Source organism: Stylophora pistillata, chromosome 2 (genome assembly GCF_964205215.1).
Source record: "Stylophora pistillata chromosome 2, jaStyPist1.2, whole genome shotgun sequence".
Taxonomy (NCBI): Eukaryota; Metazoa; Cnidaria; class Anthozoa; order Scleractinia; family Pocilloporidae; genus Stylophora; species Stylophora pistillata.
The window spans coordinates 55,401,400-55,421,056 of record NC_142520.1 but is presented as its reverse complement, the minus strand read 5'-3'; the positions used below and the strand labels follow the sequence as shown (position 1 = coordinate 55,421,056).

Below are 19,657 nucleotides of genomic sequence, written 5' to 3'. Positions count from 1 at the left end.
AGAACGATTTATCCACCAGATCAAAGAATAAAATATAATTGAAAGGTTTATTGTCCCTGATCGTGATCGAAATTTCCACCAAAAGAAACGTCTTGTCCGTGCTTTCACTATTTCCGTAGCTTCCCGTGACAGATCGATGACGTACAGTTTTTGGGGAAGAGATCACACGCATGTAGTGCGACTTTCCTGCACGTAATAGATGGCCGTGGATATTTTAGCAGTTTGTCATACATCTTGTATTCTTTACTTAGCCCATGGGTGAGCATGATTGTATCAAACAGATAAATTGGCGTAGTTTAGGGGAATTTGTTCGAGGTCAAAGAGGAAATGGGCGCCATATTTACTATTTCGGTGGTGAAAAGTAATCGCGGATTACACTGCTCAAAAAAATTCGGATTAAAACGTCTTTGTACAGAAACTTGCTACAAAGGAGAGATATAAAGCCAGAGTTGTTTCTTTATTGACAGAAAAATTCGAATCAATCAGAATCTTGCCTGAAAATAAGAAGACCTCTAAGAAGTCATAAATCATTTCGCGTCAAAACAAGGTGCCTTTCAGCCGTCGCACAGTTAACTATCTCGCACACTTATTTCCTAGGTGAACATTAACCAGAGAAGCAAAAAACAATGCATGCGCATAAGTTAGCTATTTCCTTGGACTCTGCGCATATACTTTTTGTTACTTAGTTATCAGTGGGTTCTTTCTTGTTGAGCCGTTCAGCGTACATTTTCAGCGGTTTCAAATTGAAAATGTAAATCTGACATGCGCGAACTAAATTTTCACTGGCGGGCGTTTTGAAACAGCCGTGTGCCCGGAGGCAAGAGATACAAGGGTTCGACCGCTTAACCTTGAGGCAACTTAATTTGAATCTCACCTAACAATCGTTGGGAAAAGTTCAGCGGAGAAAACGTAAATGGCGTTGAAAGAAGTGGTAATGCAGAGTTTACCCAGAGTGCCAAGCGTCACTCGACCAGCGATGTAACCTGAAAAGAAACATATGGAATGGTTTCGTGAAAATTTACGGGGAATTTCAGCTGATATCAGAAAAAGATAAAGATCATCGTTTCTCAAGTACCTGTGTTATTAGTACCATTTGGTATCAAGGAAACTGCCACCACAGTGACTCCTGCTAAAATCATGTAAGCTACTAAAGTTTTCCGACGACCAAACCTGACAAAGAACAAGCACATGCAATTGGTTAAAACATGTATTTGTTTTCATAAAGATAAGTGACAAATTAGTTTTCAATTCAATTTCCGATCTAGTGCCAAACAAAGGGAAAATAATTCTCTTTAACAGACTTCATTTCGCTTTCTTGATTCCGTTCCTCCTCAAGTAGAGATCCTACGGGAAAGGAGCGTGGGCTCAGTAAAGCCTAACAGCGGCCGGCTATTAAGCCAATCTTGTCAAAAGTGACTCAGCAATCAAACTTCAGGCATGCGCAAGAGAATTATTTACCCGTCCAAGACTGCAGTTCGGGTAGTCGAAAGCTGGTAGGGGCCTCGTAGTTTTTAATCGTTTTAGCCAGAGATCGTTTTTAAATTTCAACTAAGAATCAATTTTGGTTGGCTGCACAGCAGGAAGCCGCACAAAATATTAAAATAAAAAGAAATTTACGGCTTTTCTGACAAAAAGATTTCATTACAAGCATTCAGATTATCTACCACCACTAACAGGAGTACGATCATTGGCCGTCTTGAAGTTTGATCATGCGCAGACCGTTGTGTCCTCAAACTTGCTGTTCGTCCTAACTAAAATGTCCCAATACCTGTTACAGTTGTGAAGAACCAGGATATTTGTAGGGATTTCCACCAAACTCGTCAGTATAAAATTCAAATAGATACTTCCTCCAAATTCTCCTAAACTCAGTGACAGCCGATAATGTACCATGCCGTTCACAAACCTGAAGCAAATATTTGAAAATTTAGGAAAGTAAGAAAAGAAACTTAAACCGGATCAGAACAAGACTTCGATAAGAATGTGACACGTCTTCAAAAGTGCTGACTCTTCCAAATTTGAAGAATCATACAGAGGTGGGTCAAGGATGGAGTAGACTTTCTCATCCTCTATACGATACTGTGAACAATAAGTAAAGTGACTCTACTAAACCGACAATGATCCTCTGATTCAAAAATCAGAAACAGAATTAAGCCATCATCCTCAGAAAAGTCCTGCTCAGTTGGTCCGCCATATTTAAGCATCAGTCAGCTATTTTTTCTGTAAGGCTTCTTCGAGTCTGTGGTGGAACTATTCATTTACTGTTATTGGCAAAATGTAAACCGATGAAAAGTTGCATAGTTCAAAATCATTTAGAGTAATATCATCAAAGGTACAATACTACGAACAACGCAAAATGAATTCCAAGTTTGAAGGTGTGGAGAATTGACTCTAATCATTTAACCCCCAAGATCTGATAGATCTCCCCTCTAGCTGCTAAACATTTCCTTGTAAATTAGTTATGAGAATTGGGTGTAAGATCAAGATAACAATTTCCACCTGATAAGTTTGAGTATTCTCATTACCTGTTTACTGTATAATGTATGGATATTATAGGGAGAAGTTACATGGAGTGAAAGCGAGTTAACTCCTTCACCATTAATTTTCTCTTAATGTTTTTGTTCCTTTTATTTGTTCAAAAGAAGTTTAACAATTAAGAGTGCTTGGTGAGTAAGAGTCAAACAATTTGAGAATTGAATATTTTCAACCCCCTCCCCTTAAATTTTGTATGCATTTAGGTACCCGAGGGATGCATTAAAATCCTCCTTATCAAGGTTGTAACATTTGTGTTGCCATGGTAACAATGGATGATTGTTCTCGGCGGAAGGCCTTACTTACAAGGAAAAATTTTGCCTAAAAAGTGTAAATGTAAATCTCTTAAGTCCATCGAAACGCTACAGCTTAATACCTACAGCAGACCCAGTGACATTTATCATCTTAATTGTTTCATGAGGTTAACATAAACAAAATAATGGATGATTTATCAAGGTACACGTTCGGCCATTTTGGCTGCAGGGTAAAACGAATACTATATTTTTAGAAAAATTTAAACTTTTTTCCACAGGATAAGCTTGCCTAAAAGTAAAAGCTTTCGGTTAGACTTCAAGACTTAATCACTTACTAACCTCACCTAAAGCGGTGAGGTTACACGATATGTCAGTTGTATCGGGGCTAGAGGGCTCGCCGAAAGCTTTTACTTTTTAGGCAAGCTTATCTGATGTACAAAAGTTTAAATATTTCTTTTCTGAGTCTTCCCCGGCTGGATAAAATTCCTATATTCTATCATATTTTTCTTAATTTCTCCAAAAGTACACCAGTCCTGAACTGAGACTTAGACCCGATTCAGACGTTGATCTTTTCATGAGCCGAACTAAATTCCTTGAATTAAGTAAATGAAAAGATCGGCGTCTGAATCTATTTGGAACGGCTCTTTCAATTTGGTACGGCTCATCCGTTCTTCTCGCCTGGCTCAATCGAGAATTTCGCCTTTGGAACGCCTTTGGAACCGCTTTGGAACCGCTTTGATTCAAACGCCGTACTTTTTATGTGCCGATCCTTATGCATAAATTATTACAATGTATTTGCAAGCCGTTTGACTGCTTTTACTTGAACTGTATCTGGAACGGCCATAAAGAACGGCGTCTGAATCAACAGGCGTACTTTTGTTAATTTGGGTCGATTCAAATTCAAATTGAGTTCGGCTCACGGCGTCTGAACCGGGCCTTACCTCCAACTTAGTACTAATGTTCTACTTGCTAAATCTGCAAATTATCTTCGGGCCAGTCGCTAATTTTTGTAAGCACAGTTCACGAACTGACCTCAAGAATCGATTGTTGAATAATTAACTTGGAGTAAGTGAATCATCGATCACTTTCACTCTCCTTTTCCTCTCCACTGAAAAATGTGTCTATTTTAACATATGAAACTGCTCGCCGCTAACTATTTTCCAGAACTCGAGTAGGAATGGTTAAAATCATCCTGGTGGTAGAACTACCTATTCGATAACTCTTTGTTTTTGAGTACGTTTCATGTTCGTTTTAAGTGCTTCTGTGGCCTTGTGTTAAAAATATTCAACTTTTCCTCTTACCACTGGCCACTGGTTTATCAGAGCAAGCTGTTATGTGTCTACCCTCTTTAAATAAAGTCGATTATTATTATTATTACTGAAATAGTTTGTAATTCTTTTTTACCATTTTGCTTATTAGCTTCCAATTGTAGATACCAATACAGTTCAAGCGCCTTTTTGTTCTCATTGGTTAACAAGCCAGGCTGGGGACCAGTAAAACTGTCTCACACAGGAAAGTATAGTTCTGGTCGCTACTCCATATACAGTTGTTCTAGCTATGGACCCATATTTGGCGTAGGACACGATCTTCACATTGTCAACTATGCCTCATCCAACACAAATTCTAACTCAAACCTTGGATTCACCTACAGTCCACTATCTGTCTACCGTTTTTGCACTCCCTTCACCCAATCATTCTTGGCAGGAAGTCACTCTTGGCGACGTGATGAAATTGAAGTGTTTTATGAAACTACTCAAAACAAACGAACTGAAGTAACGGTGATATTCTAAATCCCTATTTACTGACAATCGAGGCAGACGTTTCTGTCTGGGCTAAGACTTCAAAGATAAAGCTTGGACAAATCTTTATGTAACAGCACTATACTGTCCAAATTATAGGAAAATTATTGATCAAAGTGACACTATGGTTAACTTGCGGATAAACCGTGCAGAATATGATTGGATTATTTAGTGATCGTGCCAAAAATTAATATTCCACTGATTACAAAAACAAAATGAAGCCGTTCTCACCACAAAGTCCTTACCCAATTTAACGATCGGTGCGCCATCTTTAACTAGATGCATACCCTCATTGACTCCTACAGCCGTGCTAACACCACGAAATTCGCATAGCGAGTCCCCGACATTTCTCGTCCCATGATTCGCATGTCACCGAGTACAGGAGAGCTTTAAGCTTGTGTATACTCTTTTATTAAAATATAGTGAAGTTGTATGGTCGAGTACTGAGTAAAGATTGATTTATTGAAGTTTTGGTTTTAATGTTTGATGGTTGTGTTCAATGCAAGAGAAAATCAACTGTTGATATTATCTTGGTTCAATGTCATACAGTTGGATAGATATTTAACAATTACTAACCTCCAGGTGCGAGACACAGTTTATAACCGTAGGACACAACTAAATTAAAGGGAAATATCTCACCCTGTAAAGCCTGATAATAAGATTGTGAGATAATCTTTTTCCACAGGCAAGAACGGTAAAACTCCAAGTGGAACCGTTAATTTGGCCAACTTCTCAAAAAGTGTTCTAAGCTTATGCCAACATCTGAGTAGGAACAATAGGTAGTTTACTGGTCTCTAAGAAAACTGTTTCGTATACATGGACAGGCAAGTGAGAAATGTAGCTGATTATCCAATAGAAGTTCATAAATGTACCTAAGACGCCATAGTGAATTTTTAAAACTGACGTTTCAAAGGTCGACAGGTTGCTAAATCAAAGAGACGCAGAACTATTACTCGAAACATTGGCTTTTAAAACTCAAGGCATTCACCTTCCACAGTGTTACGTTCGTAATCACTCCAGTTTAATAAGAACAGAGGATGTGTTATCCGTCTGGTAGAACTTTCCACTGACTCCAGACCATGCAAAATAAACGCGCAACCGAAGAAAAATACAAAATCGATCAGGCACAAATTACTTCCATCGCGACCAATTTATATCAGTAACAAACAAACTAACAAAAACCGACTTGATAAGCGCATTTATTAGGTTCAAAGACATAGACAAATTTTCCTTTTCTAGTCGAAAGAAAATTGAGTTGGGCTGAACATTTTGCTCAACTCCCAAGTGTATTGCTCGCTCGGTCTCGCCGGACAAAACCCGACACATCATAAAGGTATAACTAACAAATTCGAATGACATTAGATTTTGTTAGTCATTTAAGAATAAATATTAGAGAGAAAAATACACAACGTTTCGATGACTCCGTGTCATCATTCTCAAGTGAGAAGAGAATAAAAATGAATAGTTAATTTATACCGTACGGTACCGTATATTGTATACCGTGTAAGTTCTTTTAATTTATACCGTATATCATTCTCACTTGAGAATGATGACATGGAGTCATCGAAACGTTGTGTATTTTTCTCGCTACTATTTATTCTTAAATAACTAACAAATTAGTCGAAAAAAAACTATAGACATTTGCCCAGTTCGTTTCCTATTTCTTTTTCTCTTTTGAACTATTACTAATAAGCCTTTACATGTTCACAGACACACATAACCCAAAGAAATCATTTATTGCTGAAGGTCTCTATCGACAAAGAGGATTAATAACTTGATTAATTTGCGTTACGCTTACAGTTGGCTTCCTAAGCTTTCTCTTTAGTAGAAGACAGGAAGTTATATATCTATCAGATTTCCGATAAATTACTCCAGACACTCATAAGTCTAACATGGTCTTAACTAAGTTCTTTTAGTTCAAAAATTTACTTTCAAGGTAAACTCGTTTGTAAATATCCAAAGACGTAATTAAGGTAATGTATACAGGTAACAGAAAGTGGTAATTAACACTCATTTCTTTAGTTCTTTCAGAGGATAGTCCGCTTGATCTGAAAACAAGTGAAAATAATCAACGCAGTTCTGGTAAAATATTGAACAATGATAGGGTACCTGTAAATAAACAATAACCTCTATCAGGGGCTCCTGCCAACCTCGTTTCCACGATCTCTTATCTCCTCGACCCCCCTTCCCTGTCTACCCCCTGTAGCGAGAGATGAGAGACCCTGGGAACGAGGTTGAGGCTCCTGCGTCTACTTGGCTTCAAACCTGCTGGCTATTTGACCACACGTAAATATCTCTTTCTGTTCATCTGAAATAGGTGGGAGAATATTTTAAGTTTTGTGTTCTGAATGCATCTCTGTTACCATACGCTACGCTGTAATCTCACGAAATCAATCAGCCTTATTAAATTTTCTGTGCAAGAGAAGTACAATGTTTGGGGGTTTGTTCCAAGACAAGAGAGGCTCAAATAGTTTATACTCTCGAAAACGAGAATTTCTGATTTCATCGCAGGGTCAATTACCTGCTTTGACCCTTGTTCAATTCCGTCGATAATCATATCAGAAGGAGACGGTCTCAATGAGGTAATTATTTTCGCGGCCACTGGTTGCATCTTTTGGCTGTTTTACGGCTAACAGTTGATCCCACTGACACCCTGGAATAAATACCGACGAAACATTGTCCTTGTGGGAGCGCAACTGGAGAGGGTCGCCGAGGCAGGTGAATGTCTTTTAGGGGCCCGGAGGGAGAACTAGACTCGATTTCCGCCGCTCTCTCGAGTCCGGCCTTTTTCGTCCTTCCCCGTGGGTTCGGGGAGGAGCGCGGGCTCCGGTTCCCGAACAGCGGCAGGTAATCGAGCCTGAGGAAGAACGCGTCGCGTTACAGGACCAAAAGAACAGCTGCGACGGCGCCTATCAAAGTTGAACCCACGGATCAGAATAAAGTTCTTGGTCAATGCCTGATTATTAAGCTATTCTAAAATTTATTTTCAGCACGGTTTCATCATGGAATCTACATCTGATGGGTTACTATTACATTAGCTAAATGTACTTACATTGGACAGACGGTAGTTTTTAAAAAAAATTACAGTTTAAAAGTAGTGGTATGTAAGACTAATTACACGAACAAAGCAAAATTACAAATTTTAAGGTAACATTGAACTGTAAACTTAACTACGATAGGGTTATTGCCAGTGAGTATGCAGTCGTTTTTCTATCCCTATCTGATGTATATTTTCTATATACTTCCATTTCATAATACATTTACCCTCTCCGAAAAAATTTCAGTCAAAAGACCTCTTCTTATGAAATTTAATCTGTTTTGTCTGACAACTGTGTAAATGATATTCTCGGCTATAAGGGGTAAGCTGAAGCAGTTGCTGAAAGTAATGTTTCGTGTTACCTTACGGAGGCGAATCAGTCCCTGCGAGCGAACCATATTTTACCTGTTTAAAGACCACTAATACAGAAATGGATGCAAAGAAGAACGTCCGTGCGAAACCTAGTGAAAAGATCAGCGGAATTTCCGTGGCTATTTCGGTGACTTCCTTGACTCTTGTGATGTTGCTGTTTATGAGGATCGAGTTTGTACACAAGAATTCGAAAGCGCTGGAAACAAGGCTTGAAAATCGAATTCAGCGGATTGACGATGACTTGAAAGCCAAGTTAAAGAGAATTGTGGAGAAGAGGTTACCGTTTCAGGAAACTGTACAAACAAGAAAGAGTAAGGGAAGCCCTGATGTTATCTTTGGTAAGTCACTTGTTACACGAAGCTTTGCTCTTAAACCCTTCCACAACACAGACTGGCATGACCTTTCAAACATCTTCCATGTAACATCCCAATGCTTCCTTCCTGGCTATGTAAATAAGATCGCTTTCTAAACCGTGGCGGTTTAGAATTGTATAAAAACATCTATTGTCGATCTCTTGACTAATGAGCTCGTGCTGCAGCTCGACACACGGTTCCGCTGCATTTTCCCTGGCTTCCTTGTCTTCGGAAACTGTCAAAGGAAGTAAAATTAGAATGATGCATGAGAATATAACCTGTTTTGAACTGGTAAAGCGCTGTAAGGACATCGTTCGAGAACGTTGCAAATGGCGGGTAAAAATATGTTTCGGCAAATTTAAAAGCCCAAGATAAGATTTTGTACCTAGCAGAAATGGGCATACAATTTAGATTAAAAAGTATGACCCAAAATATGGCCTTGAAATATTTATCCGTTTTGCGAGTTCCCGATTATCGGAAACAGCACATTGAATATTTATGCTTCACGGTCTGACAGTATTATACAAGTACCCCCTCGGATCGGACTTGACATTACATTGGCATAGACATTGCGAATAGTGGAATAATATCAGTTTGTAATCTTGTTGTAAATATGATTCGTTGAAGAGCCAACTTACCTGGCGTTCATTTTTTCTTTCGTGGTTTCTCTACTCGAACGATCTCCCCGTTGTTCACGGTAAGCAAACCGTTCAGCTCCTCGATTAAACTTTCGTCTAATAAAATTCTAATCTGTGAAGTACTACTTGGTGTTAGATAAAGATATTCAAATTCTAGGGCAAGTAAAGACGGGAAAGGCACAGCAATTCTCGTATACCTTTCCTTTCGAGTGTTCAAATCGGCCGCCATTTTAAATTTGACCCGCGCACGTCAACGGTGAGTGACAAATGAGCCTAGGTCTTCCCAGGGAAGACTTCTTTATATAGCGCGCCTTCGTGTTTAAGCTATCACGGATATAAATTGTTAAGTGATTACGAATGTAGATTGTTAAGCGATCACGGACGTAAATACTGTCAGGGTATCACGAAAGTAATTTTTCAAACGTTCCCAGATCTAAATCTTCGACATGCATAGGAAGTCTTACCTAAGCCATCGTTAAGCCAGATAGTACCATCCAAAATATGATGTTGAAGTAAAAGTAAAAAACGGACTGTCGACCTTTTAAAGGTTTATTACAAGTCAAATTAAATCATAGATAGTTTAATCATACTTAACTATGATTAAATTGAGTCGGAGATATTTTGATAAACATGAGAACGAAACGTGACCACTATGTAAGGGATATTACGACTCTGCTAAGACATGCTGAAAGGAAAGCTGAACCCTGTGGAAAACGTTTTCTGTGACACCAAATTAACTCACACAAGGTCTGAAATTTCGGTTTTAATGCTAACACTTTTTCTCGCTTCTCTCAGATGACTTTAAATACAGACATGAACACCATGAAAAACGTCCGCACCAAATCTGGTGAAAAGATGAGCAGAATTTGCGTAACGATGTTTGTGATTTCGTTAGCTCTTGTGACACTCTTGTTTATAAGAGTTGAGTACGTGTACAAGAATTCGAAAGCGCTGGAAACAAGGCTTGAAAACCGATTTCAGCGGATTGACGATGACCTGAAAACAAATATAGAGAAAATCGTGAGGAAGAGGTTACAATCGTTTTATGAAACTGCAACCACAACAAATAGTGAGGAGAGATCTGATGTTATCTTTGGTAAGTCAGTGGTTATACGAGGCGCTTTTGACCTCTGTTCTGTTAGCGTTCAATCAGCAATACTTCTAAAAAGCACAAATATTTTTTTTTCGACTGTCTGCCTCTAGATCCTACAAACAGATTCTACCTATCTATCTATCTCTACTTCCTATGATTGTGAAACAAAAAAGAGCAAAAATACCGCTACGGTTATTTTATTTACTAATTTGTATGATATCCAACCTCGCGCCATATCCGGAGGGTATTTTTCGAAGAGGCCAAACTCAATTGAAATGGAAATCTGAATAACTTCCTTTTTTTAACAAGCTTGATGAAACAAAGTGCGCATATGTTAATCAACGAGGGAATGCTTTAGTTATTGTTTCGCTTTACTGGAGAAGCTAGGGTCAGTTCAAAACATCTGCTTTCACAGTTGCGGTATTTGAAGGGTGACATGCATTCGTGTGTCACGCCACTGATGAATACAGATTGGATCAAATAACAGTTTGTTGTGCCTAATCGAATTGTGACTATGACCGTGTTAACTTCGTGAAACACAGAGTACGGTACCCATTCTCATTCTCTTAGGCTAATGTGTTTGATATCCGCAAATTTCTGGCATCAAAATCTTCACGATAGAACAAGATTTTAAGCTCGATACTAATTTATTTATTTTTTTAAAGTTTAAGATTCAAACTCTTAGGACGGATGGCAGCTTCAGAAAAGCCTTGAGCTATTTTTCAACAAATTTCGAGGGGGCGAAAGTTCACTTTTTTCTGTTGTTGCTTTTGTTGTTGATTTTTTTTGGTCTCTTAACTCTGACTCGATTTAACATTGAGTTATTCTTTTTAGCATCGGTGTCGTGAGCTGATACGAATGTAAATCGCATCATTTTTTATTTCCCTTTTGTCTTTATCTTCTCAGTTCTTCCTCTTCACCGTAAACATCCATTGCTAAAGGACTACATCAATTCGGCTTATTCTTGCACATTTCATAATGCAGTTTTTCAATTATTGAGCTTTTTTGCATGATTTTAACAGGATTTGAAAGAAAAGAAGGAAATGCGTCATTGGTAAATCGTGATCATCGAAGAGAGAAAAGAAATCTTACTAAAGGAACAATAACTCTGCAGCAAGTCCGCCAGGAAATCAACAACAAACTCAATGAGTACTGCAATGTCACAAACAAGATTTGCCAGACAGGACCTCCAGGTCCTCCAGGTGCCCATGGGTATCCAGGCTACAAAGGAGAAAAAGGAGCCCCTGGGAAAATCGGCCCACAAGGCCCTCAAGGTCCTATCGGGGCTCCAGGCGCGAGTGGCAAAAGAGGACCTGTGGGACCTCAGGGAGTAAAAGGCGACAAAGGCGATAAAGGGTCCGTTGGAGCAACCGGTATCAGAGGAGAGACTGGATCCAAGGGTAATCAAGGACAAAAAGGATCTATTGGCTTAAAAGGAAACAAAGGCAGCGGAGGATTGGTTGGTATTCAGGGACCAAAAGGAGAATGTATTGTTCCACCGAAGATCAGTGTGTATCCAGTATCTCAGGAAGTCTTTGTGAACGAGCCAGCAAAGTTTTACTGTTGGGTTCAAGGCCATCTGTCGTCCAAGATAACATGGCGTAAGCTTGGGGGCACTCTATCTGGTGCTACTGTGGAAGATGGAGTACTTCGAATCAAAAGCGTGCAAAGGTCACATGTTGGATCGTACATATGTACAGCTCACTTTGGTCTGGGAATGTTCAGAATCATAAGCAGATTGCAAGTAAAAGGTAGAATCTTCTTCTTTTGAGCCATTTCTGTATTTAATTTCCGTTGATCAAAAAGTCTGCGGATAATTTTAGTGGCACAGTTACTCGATTTGTCAAACTTGCAAGACAAGAAGTAAAATTGGAAAGAGTGTAAGGGTACCTTAACCGAAAACTACATTGAATATGAGTGAAAAAGGACAACCTTTAGTTGAACTCAAACACCCACGAATGTGAGACACACAACGACACATAGCTGCTTGACACAGCTTCGAGAAGTTTCTAATCGTGTTCGTATTTTGTACTGGAAGACACAGGACAATAACCGAGGAGGTTTATTTCATTATTTCAGTAATCCTAGGCAAATAAAGTAAGATTTGCCAGAAAATCCTGAGTCTCCTTGTCAGTGACGGTTCTGGCGTAACGTTCTTCGTAAAAAGCCCCGAAACCACAGTTGCATTTAATTTTATGAACTATGTCAAGTCTTCTAAGATTAAGTGTTTCTTCCCATGATTACCTTAAATCTAAAACACATTGTCCCTATTTAGGAACTTTAGTGCATCATACTTGACAATTTTCTTTCCATTCAGAACTACCAAAATTTACCAACAAGCCCCCAGAGGTTATCCGTGGCCTGGGAACTAATCTGAGGCTCTGCTGTGCTGCCTCGGGCTCTCCTCGTCCCAAAGTCGAATGGTCGCGGGCTCAAAGGTCTTCTGCCCTATTTCCGGTTTCTCAGGAAGCGGGATGTCTGGTTGTTAATACAGCTAAGAAGAATGTTGAAGGAGAGTACATCTGTCGGGCAACAAACAGCTTGGGCTCGGCAGAGACAGCGACCACTGTGATTGCAACGAGATCGATTGGTATCATTCATCAGTTTCCTTTTACTATACTGTTTAGAGAGCATTTGACGTCAGATATCTTAAAACGTGTCTTCAAAGCTCGATATGTATCCTAAACGGATCCAGTCCTAAAAAAAAACAAACGTAATTGAAGTTGTTTTTTTTTTCCTTTCTGTCCCTGAAAAGCACTCGTAAATAATCCGCGACTGAATCCACGGAGTGGAAACATAATTTGTGGCATCGGCGGACAGAAAAATTACTCTAGTGAGCTCGGGAGGAGCATACTAAAATTTTTATTAAGATGGTCACAATCTTATAGTTATAAACACAGCGGTTAAACGTTGAGAATGCGCAAATTAATTAATTTTGGCAGACTGCAAATTAATTTCCCGCTCAGACTTTCAATCAAAATATAGAGGCAACCTCTGTCACACCAAATTTATGCAAAAAAAAAATCAAGAACAAGAAATTAAGTGGTGTAAAGGCAAAACCTACGCTAAGATCGCACAACTAGTATCCTATAAAAGTTCTGATGTGATGAATATATGAAGTTGATATTTTTCAACTGCGGTTATAGATACGTATGATGCACGATCCTCGCAGTAGAAAGCGCTATTTATGCAATAGCGAAAATCAGACCTGAAAAAAATCAGGCCTGTACGGGATTCGAACCACTGACCTCTGCGATACTAGTGCAGCGCTCTACCAATTGAGCTAACAAGCCAACTGGGAGCAGAGGTCAGTGGTTCGTACAGGCCTGATTTTTTACAGGTATGATTTTCGCTATTCCATAAATAGCGCTTTCTATTGCGAGGATCCTGCATCGTACGTATAAAAAAGTTCTCTTGATCATTTTATACAATTTTGTCTTCCCTATTAAGGTTTGGGACTATCAGTAATACTAGCAAGTAATGACAATCACCTTGAAACCCTAAGCAGTTGGCTTAGGTCAGTTGAACGAAGCCAGTCCTCTCAATGGAAACGCTGTTGGCGAGCATCAGTGGATGGTTGGGCTGCCTCTACCTTCCACTCATTGTGTGATAACAAAGGGCCAACAGTGACCATCATCCGTGTGGGAAGATACATCTTTGGTGGATACACCAACAGTTCATTGACCACGCGTGAGTGAATCATCGATCGCTTTCATTTTCCTTTCCCCCTCCGCCGAGAAAGATGTCTATATTTAACTTATGAAACTGCACGCCGTTAATTATTGTTCGGGAACTCACGAAAGGGACTTTTATTTAAAAATCCCTCTTCTTAAATAACTTGAACCCGGGGATAGATTTTGTTAAGGATTTCCTGTTGTCTGATTATCTTATTGGAATTGTTCTATTTTGACAAAAGATCATGCCCGATTAGATACAACTGTTCCCTGTATTTACGCAACAATTCCTTCAGTTGTAGGAATGGCTCCAATCATCCGTGCTGTAGAATTTTCTGTTCTATAGCTCTTTGTTTTACCGTGGTTGTTATCTAAAAGTACGTTTCTTGTTTGTTTTAAATGCTCCTATGGCCTACCATCACAAATATTCACTTTCACCTCTCATACTGAAGTAGTTCGTAATTCTTTTTTACCATTATGTTTAGTAACTACCAGTTGTAAATCCCAATACAGTTCAAGCGCCTTTTTGTTCTCATTGGTTAACAAGCCAGACTGTGGACCAGTGAAACTGTCTCAAACAGGAGAGTATAGTCGTCTTCGTATCTCCGTAATGACTTGTTCTAGCTATGGACCCATATTTGGTGGAGGAAACGATTTTCTGATTGCCAACTACGCCTCATCCAATACACATTCCCGCTCAAAGCTTGGAAACACCTACGGTCCACCATCTGGCCACAGTTATGGCAGCTCCTTCACCAAATCATTCCTGGCAGGAAGTTACCAATTTCAACCTGATGAAGTTGAAGTGTTTTATGAAACTACTTGAAAGAAACGAACTGAAGTAACGGTGATATTCTAAATTCCCTATTCACTGACAATCGAGTCAGACGTTTATGCCTCTGTTAAGGCCTCAAAGATAAAAGCTTAAAGAGATTTCTATGTAACAGCACTATACTGTCCAGATTATACGAAAATTATTGAGCAGAATGACATTATGGTCAACCTGCGGATAAACCGTGTAGAATATCATTTGATTACACAGTGACCGTACTAAAAACTTATGATCCTCTGATTAAAAAAATTAAATGAAGCCGTGATCACCACAAAATTCTCCCCCAATTTAACGATTGGTGCGCCATCTTTTACTGGATGCATACCCTCCCCAGACTCCTATGGCCGTGCTAACACCACCAAATGTGCATATCGAGTCCCCCACATCACTCGTCCCATGATTCGCATGTCACCGAGTAAAGGAGGGCTTTAAGTTTGTGTGTACTTTTCTATTAGAATGTAATGAAGTTGTATGGCCAAGTAATGATAAAGATTGGTTTATGGAAGTTTTGGTTTTAATGTTTGAGGGTTGTGTTTAATGCTAGAGAAAATCAACTGTTGATATTCTCTTGGTTCAATGTGATGCAATTGGATAGATGTTTAACCATTGCTAGCCTTCAGGTGCGAGACGCAGTATATAACCTTGGGAAACAATTGAAATGAAAGGGTAAATGTCCCCTTGTAAAGCCTGATAATAAGTTTGTGAGATAAGTTTTTCCACAGGCAAGGACAGTAAACTCAACTGGGACCGTTAATTTGGGCAACTTCTCCGAAAAAGCCTTCTACGCTTGTGCCAACACGAGTAGAAATAAAAGATAGTTTGCTAGTTTCTAAGAAAACTGTCTCGTGTGCATGGACAGGCAAGTGAAAATTGTAGCTCATTATCCAGTAGGAGTTGATAAATGTACATAAGACGCCATATGAATTTTGAAAAACTAACATTTTAGAGGTCGACGGTCGCTGAATTAAAGAGACGCCTCCCGGTTAGCTCAATTGGTTAAGCGCCGGGCTCTTGTGCGGGAGGTCGAGGGTTCGAGCCCTGGCCGGACAAACACTCAGGGTCTTAATATAATTGGGGAGAATATGCTACCTTTCTATAACATCGATCAAGAAATGGTTAGATATTGTAGTCTTCTAGGATAGGGACGAATAAATGGAGGTCCTGTCTCCTGCATCTATTAATTAGTTAATTGGGTTAGGCAGGGGACGTTAAAGAACCCACTTCACGAGATTACTGTCATGTGGTCTGGCCTGATTACTGGGAATTGGGGGGAGGGGGCATCTGTTATATTCGCCTTCATTTGATTGTAAACTGCTTAGCAGTCTGGTAAAGTCCCCCGTACAGTGATGTTATGCGCAATTGAAAATTTACATTGATAATTGCGCAATAGAAATTGATAAAATTATTAATTATTATTATTGTGGCTCGAAACGTCGGTGTTTAAAACTCAGGCATTCACCTTCAACAGTGTTACGTTAGTAATCACTCCAGTTTAATACGAACAGGGGATGTGTTATCCGTCTGGAACTTTTTTCAACTCCAGACCGTCCAAATAAACGAGCAACCGAAGAAAAATACAAAACCGACCAGGCACAAACAACTTCCGTCGCAACTAACTTACGTCAGTAGCAAACAACTTTGGGCTAAACACTTTACTCAATTCCCAAGTATAATACTTGCTCGGTCTCGCTGAACAAAACCTGACACATCATAAACAAAACTAAACATTCCCTAGTCATTTCCTTTCTTTTCTCTCTTTTGAACTATTACTAGTAGTAGTAGTAGTGGCATCCTCGTCTCGGAGAGGCGATGGTCAGCGCATCAGTGTTGGTGGGCTCTTGAGTGGCTCAAAAGCCCGATTCTTGAGTGGCAATCTTTGTTGCAGCTGGAACAGATGTAATTGGTGGCCTCTTGATCTGATCTTTGACGTTTCTTTCTCGTCCCCCTCTTGATAGCCGCCTCGGCCCTGGCCTTCATCTCAGCCCTGTGAGCCCCGTCCTTCACACCCCGACGCCAGGCATTCCGGTCTGACGCAAGGATCTCCCAGGTGTTGGGGATGATTTCAGTGAGTTGCAGGTCACGCTTGCAAACGTCCTTGAAGCGAAGGAGTGGTCGGCCCGTGCGTCGGACGCCCTCTCGCAGTACCCCATAAAGGATTTGTCTTGGCAAGCGACCGGGGTCCATACGGTGTACATGGCCAAGCCACCGTAAGCGTCTTTGGATGAGTAGTGTAGAGATGCTAGGCATGTCGGCTCGCCCAAGGACCTCGGTGTTGGGGACTCTGTCCTGCCATTTGATCAGGAGGAGACGCCGAAGGCAGCGGAGGTGGAACCCGTTGAGCCGCTTCTCTTGTCTGGCGTATGTGGGCCATGACTCGCTACCATGGAGGAGTGTGGAAAGGACACAAGATTGGTAGACTTGCAGTTTGGTCCTCGCGCTCAGCAGGTCATTGCTCCACACTCTTTTGTTGAGTTTGGCCATTACTCCCGCTGCCTTGGCAATCCTTGAGCTGATCTCGACGTCTAGTGATGCTTTGTTTGACACTGTGGACCCTAGGTAAGTAAAAGAGTCCACCACCTCCAGTTCAGTATTGTCGATTGTAATGACGGGAGGTGTCAGTGCATCTTGGGCAAGGATGTTCGTCTTCTTTAGGCTGATGGTAAGGCCGAACTCTTTGCAGGCGTGAGACAGCTTATCGACCAAGCGTTGGAGGCCTGCCTCGCTGTGAGATGCCAGGGCAGCATCATCTGCGAACAGCAGCTCGCGGATGAGCACCTCAAAGGTCTTCGTTTTGGCGCGGAGCCTGGCAATGTTGAAGAGCTTGCCGTCTGCCCTTGTCCGAATGTATACACCGTCCGAAGAATCGGCAAAGGCATACTGGAGTAACATCGAGAAGAAAATCCCGAACAGAGTTGGTGCCAGAACACAGCCCTGTTTTACTCCACTTCTGACTGGGAAGGCATCCGAGGTGGCTCCATCAAAGCAGACGGTGCTCTGCATGTCCTCGTGGAAGGCGGCGATGATGGCAAGGAGTTTCGGTGGGCAGCCGATCTTCTGAAGTATCTGGAAGAGCCCGCTTCGACTTACCAAGTCAAAGGCCTTGGTCAGGTCCACGAAAGCGAGGAACAATGGTTGCTGCTGCTCACGACACTTCTCCTGTAGCTGGCGGAGGGAGAAGATCATGTCCACTGTGGACCTGGCGGCTCTGAACCCACATTGGGATTCTGGGTAAACTCGTGAAGCAAGACTCTGCAGACGACTTCGAGTGACACGCGCAAAGACTTTGCCTACAGTGCTGAGAAGCGAGATGCCGCGATAGTTATTACAATCGCTTCGGTCACCCTTGTTTTTGTAGATGGTGACTATACTTGCATCTCTCATGTCTTGTGGGATGTGCCCTTCCACCCAGCATTGGCAGAGGAGCTCGTGAAGCGGCTGGAGGATGGAAGGCTTGCCGTGCTTTAGGACTTCCGATGGTATGCCGTCCTTCCCTGGCGCCTTTCCGCAGGCAAGGTTGTCAAGGGCTTTGCTGAGCTCCTCCAGTGTGGGCATCTCGTCAAGCTCCTCCATGACTGGTAATCTGGGCAAGGCATCAAGGGCAGCGTCAGTCACGATGTTCTGGGTCGAGTAGAGCTCGAGATAGTGCTCGACCCAGCGCTGCAGCTGCTTGCTCTGGTCGGTGATGACTTCACCAGACTTTGCTTTGAGCGGTGCTGTCTTGATGCTCATAGGGCCAGTAGCTGTCTTTATCCCCTCATACATCCCTCTAATGTGACCACAGTCGGCAGCTGTCTGGATCTTGGCGCACAGGGTCTGCCAGTACTTGTTGGCACAGCGGCGGGCGGTCTGCTGGGCCTTGCTCTTAGCTGCTCTCAGAGCGTCGCGTGTGCTGTGGCAAGGGTTCTGCTTGTAAGCCAGGAGGGCTATCCTTTTGGCTTCCGTGACTGGCTGCATTTCTTTCCAGTGCGCCTCGAACCAGTCAGCATTCTTGTGTGCTTTTCTTCCGAACGCAGACATGGCCGAGTCGTAAATAGCATCCCGGAGGTGACACCATTTGGCATCCGCGACATCGGTTGTAGGCTGGTTAGCAAGTTTTTCCTGAAGCGTCTCGACGAAGCTCTGAGCCTTGGCTGCGTCGGCAGTAGCACAGGTGTTGATGCGGGGGCGACCCTTTGTCTTGGCGTGGTGTATCTTACAAGGCTTCAGCCTTATCTTGCTGCCAACAAGGGAGTGATCTGTGTCACAGTCTGCGCTGTGGTAGCTTCGCGTGTGGAGGACGCTGCTGAGGTCAGCTCTCCTGGTAATGACAAGGTCAAGCTGGTGCCAGTGGCGTGACCGGGGGTGTCTCCAAGAAACTTTGTGCAGCTCCTTGCACTTGAAGTAGGTGTTGGTGATGCAGAGGCCACGATTGCAGCAGAGTTCCAACAGTCTCTGCCCATTCTCATTTAACTTGCCAACACCGAAATGGCCGAGACAGGTGGGCCATGCTTGCCAGTCGGAACCAGTGCGTGCGTTGAAGTCACCTAGCAGGTATACGCTTTCGGAGCGGGGTATTTGGGACACTGTTTCCTCCAGGTCTTCGTAAAACTGATCTTTGGCTTCTGTGCTGGATGTGAGAGTCGGGGCGTAAACAGACATGAAGTTGACAAACCCTGTAGGTGTCTTCATGCGGAGGACTAGGATTCTTTCGCTGCCTCCAATCGGCGTTTCTGTGGTGGCGAGCAGCGAGTTCCTCACAGCAAAACCTACTCCATGCAGCCTCGGCTTGTCCTGGGACAAGCCTTGCCAAAAGAAGGTGTAGTCAGATTCCCTAAGAGAGCCGCTGTCGGCCAGCCGAGTCTCCTGGAGACAGGCAACGTCGATGTTAAGCCGTGTCAGTTCCTTGTTGATGATGGCGGTCTTGCGGGAGTCGTCTATCTGTTTAAGTTCAGCAGAGAGACCAGGGCACATAGTACGAACGTTCCAGCTTGCGATGCGAAGAGCTGGAGTCTTCGTTAATGTTTTCTTTTTGCCTGGTGCAAAGTTGTGACTCGCTTGTCGGGGAAGGTCCCCTAAGCCCTACGCACCCAGTAGAGC

At 41.9% G+C, this 19,657-nt stretch overlaps 2 protein-coding genes across 4 annotated transcripts in view; one reads left to right on the top strand and one right to left on the bottom strand.

The window, feature by feature from the left end:
* LOC148740489 (organic cation transporter protein-like) overlaps positions 1-1,167 on the bottom strand; it is a 40,915-nt gene extending 39,748 nt beyond the window's left edge. For both annotated transcript variants that reach the window (XM_088748559.1, XM_088748558.1), the window contains exons 1-2: positions 1,076-1,167; positions 875-983 (exon numbers count right to left, since the gene is read on the bottom strand). In XM_088748559.1, the coding sequence (XP_088604685.1) occupies positions 875-983; positions 1,076-1,139 (173 nt within the window). In that variant the 5' untranslated portion in view covers positions 1,140-1,167. The remainder of the gene's footprint in view (positions 1-874; positions 984-1,075) is intronic.
* Positions 1,168-7,927: 6,760 nt separating this feature from the next.
* Positions 7,928-15,086, top strand: LOC148740488 (uncharacterized). Of its 2 annotated transcripts, none has more exons than XM_088748542.1 (5): positions 7,928-8,329; positions 11,098-11,826; positions 12,393-12,665; positions 13,526-13,765; positions 14,235-15,086. In XM_088748542.1, the coding sequence occupies exons 1-5, from the start codon at positions 8,050-8,052 to the stop codon at positions 14,573-14,575; spliced, it is 1,863 nt and encodes a 620-aa protein (XP_088604668.1). In that variant the 5' UTR covers positions 7,928-8,049; the 3' UTR covers positions 14,576-15,086. The 2 variants fall into 2 exon arrangements, with proteins under 2 accessions (XP_088604668.1, XP_088604667.1); XM_088748541.1 differs by lacking the exon at positions 7,928-8,329 and adding an exon at positions 9,691-10,078.
* The last annotated feature ends 4,571 nt before the right edge of the window (positions 15,087-19,657 follow it).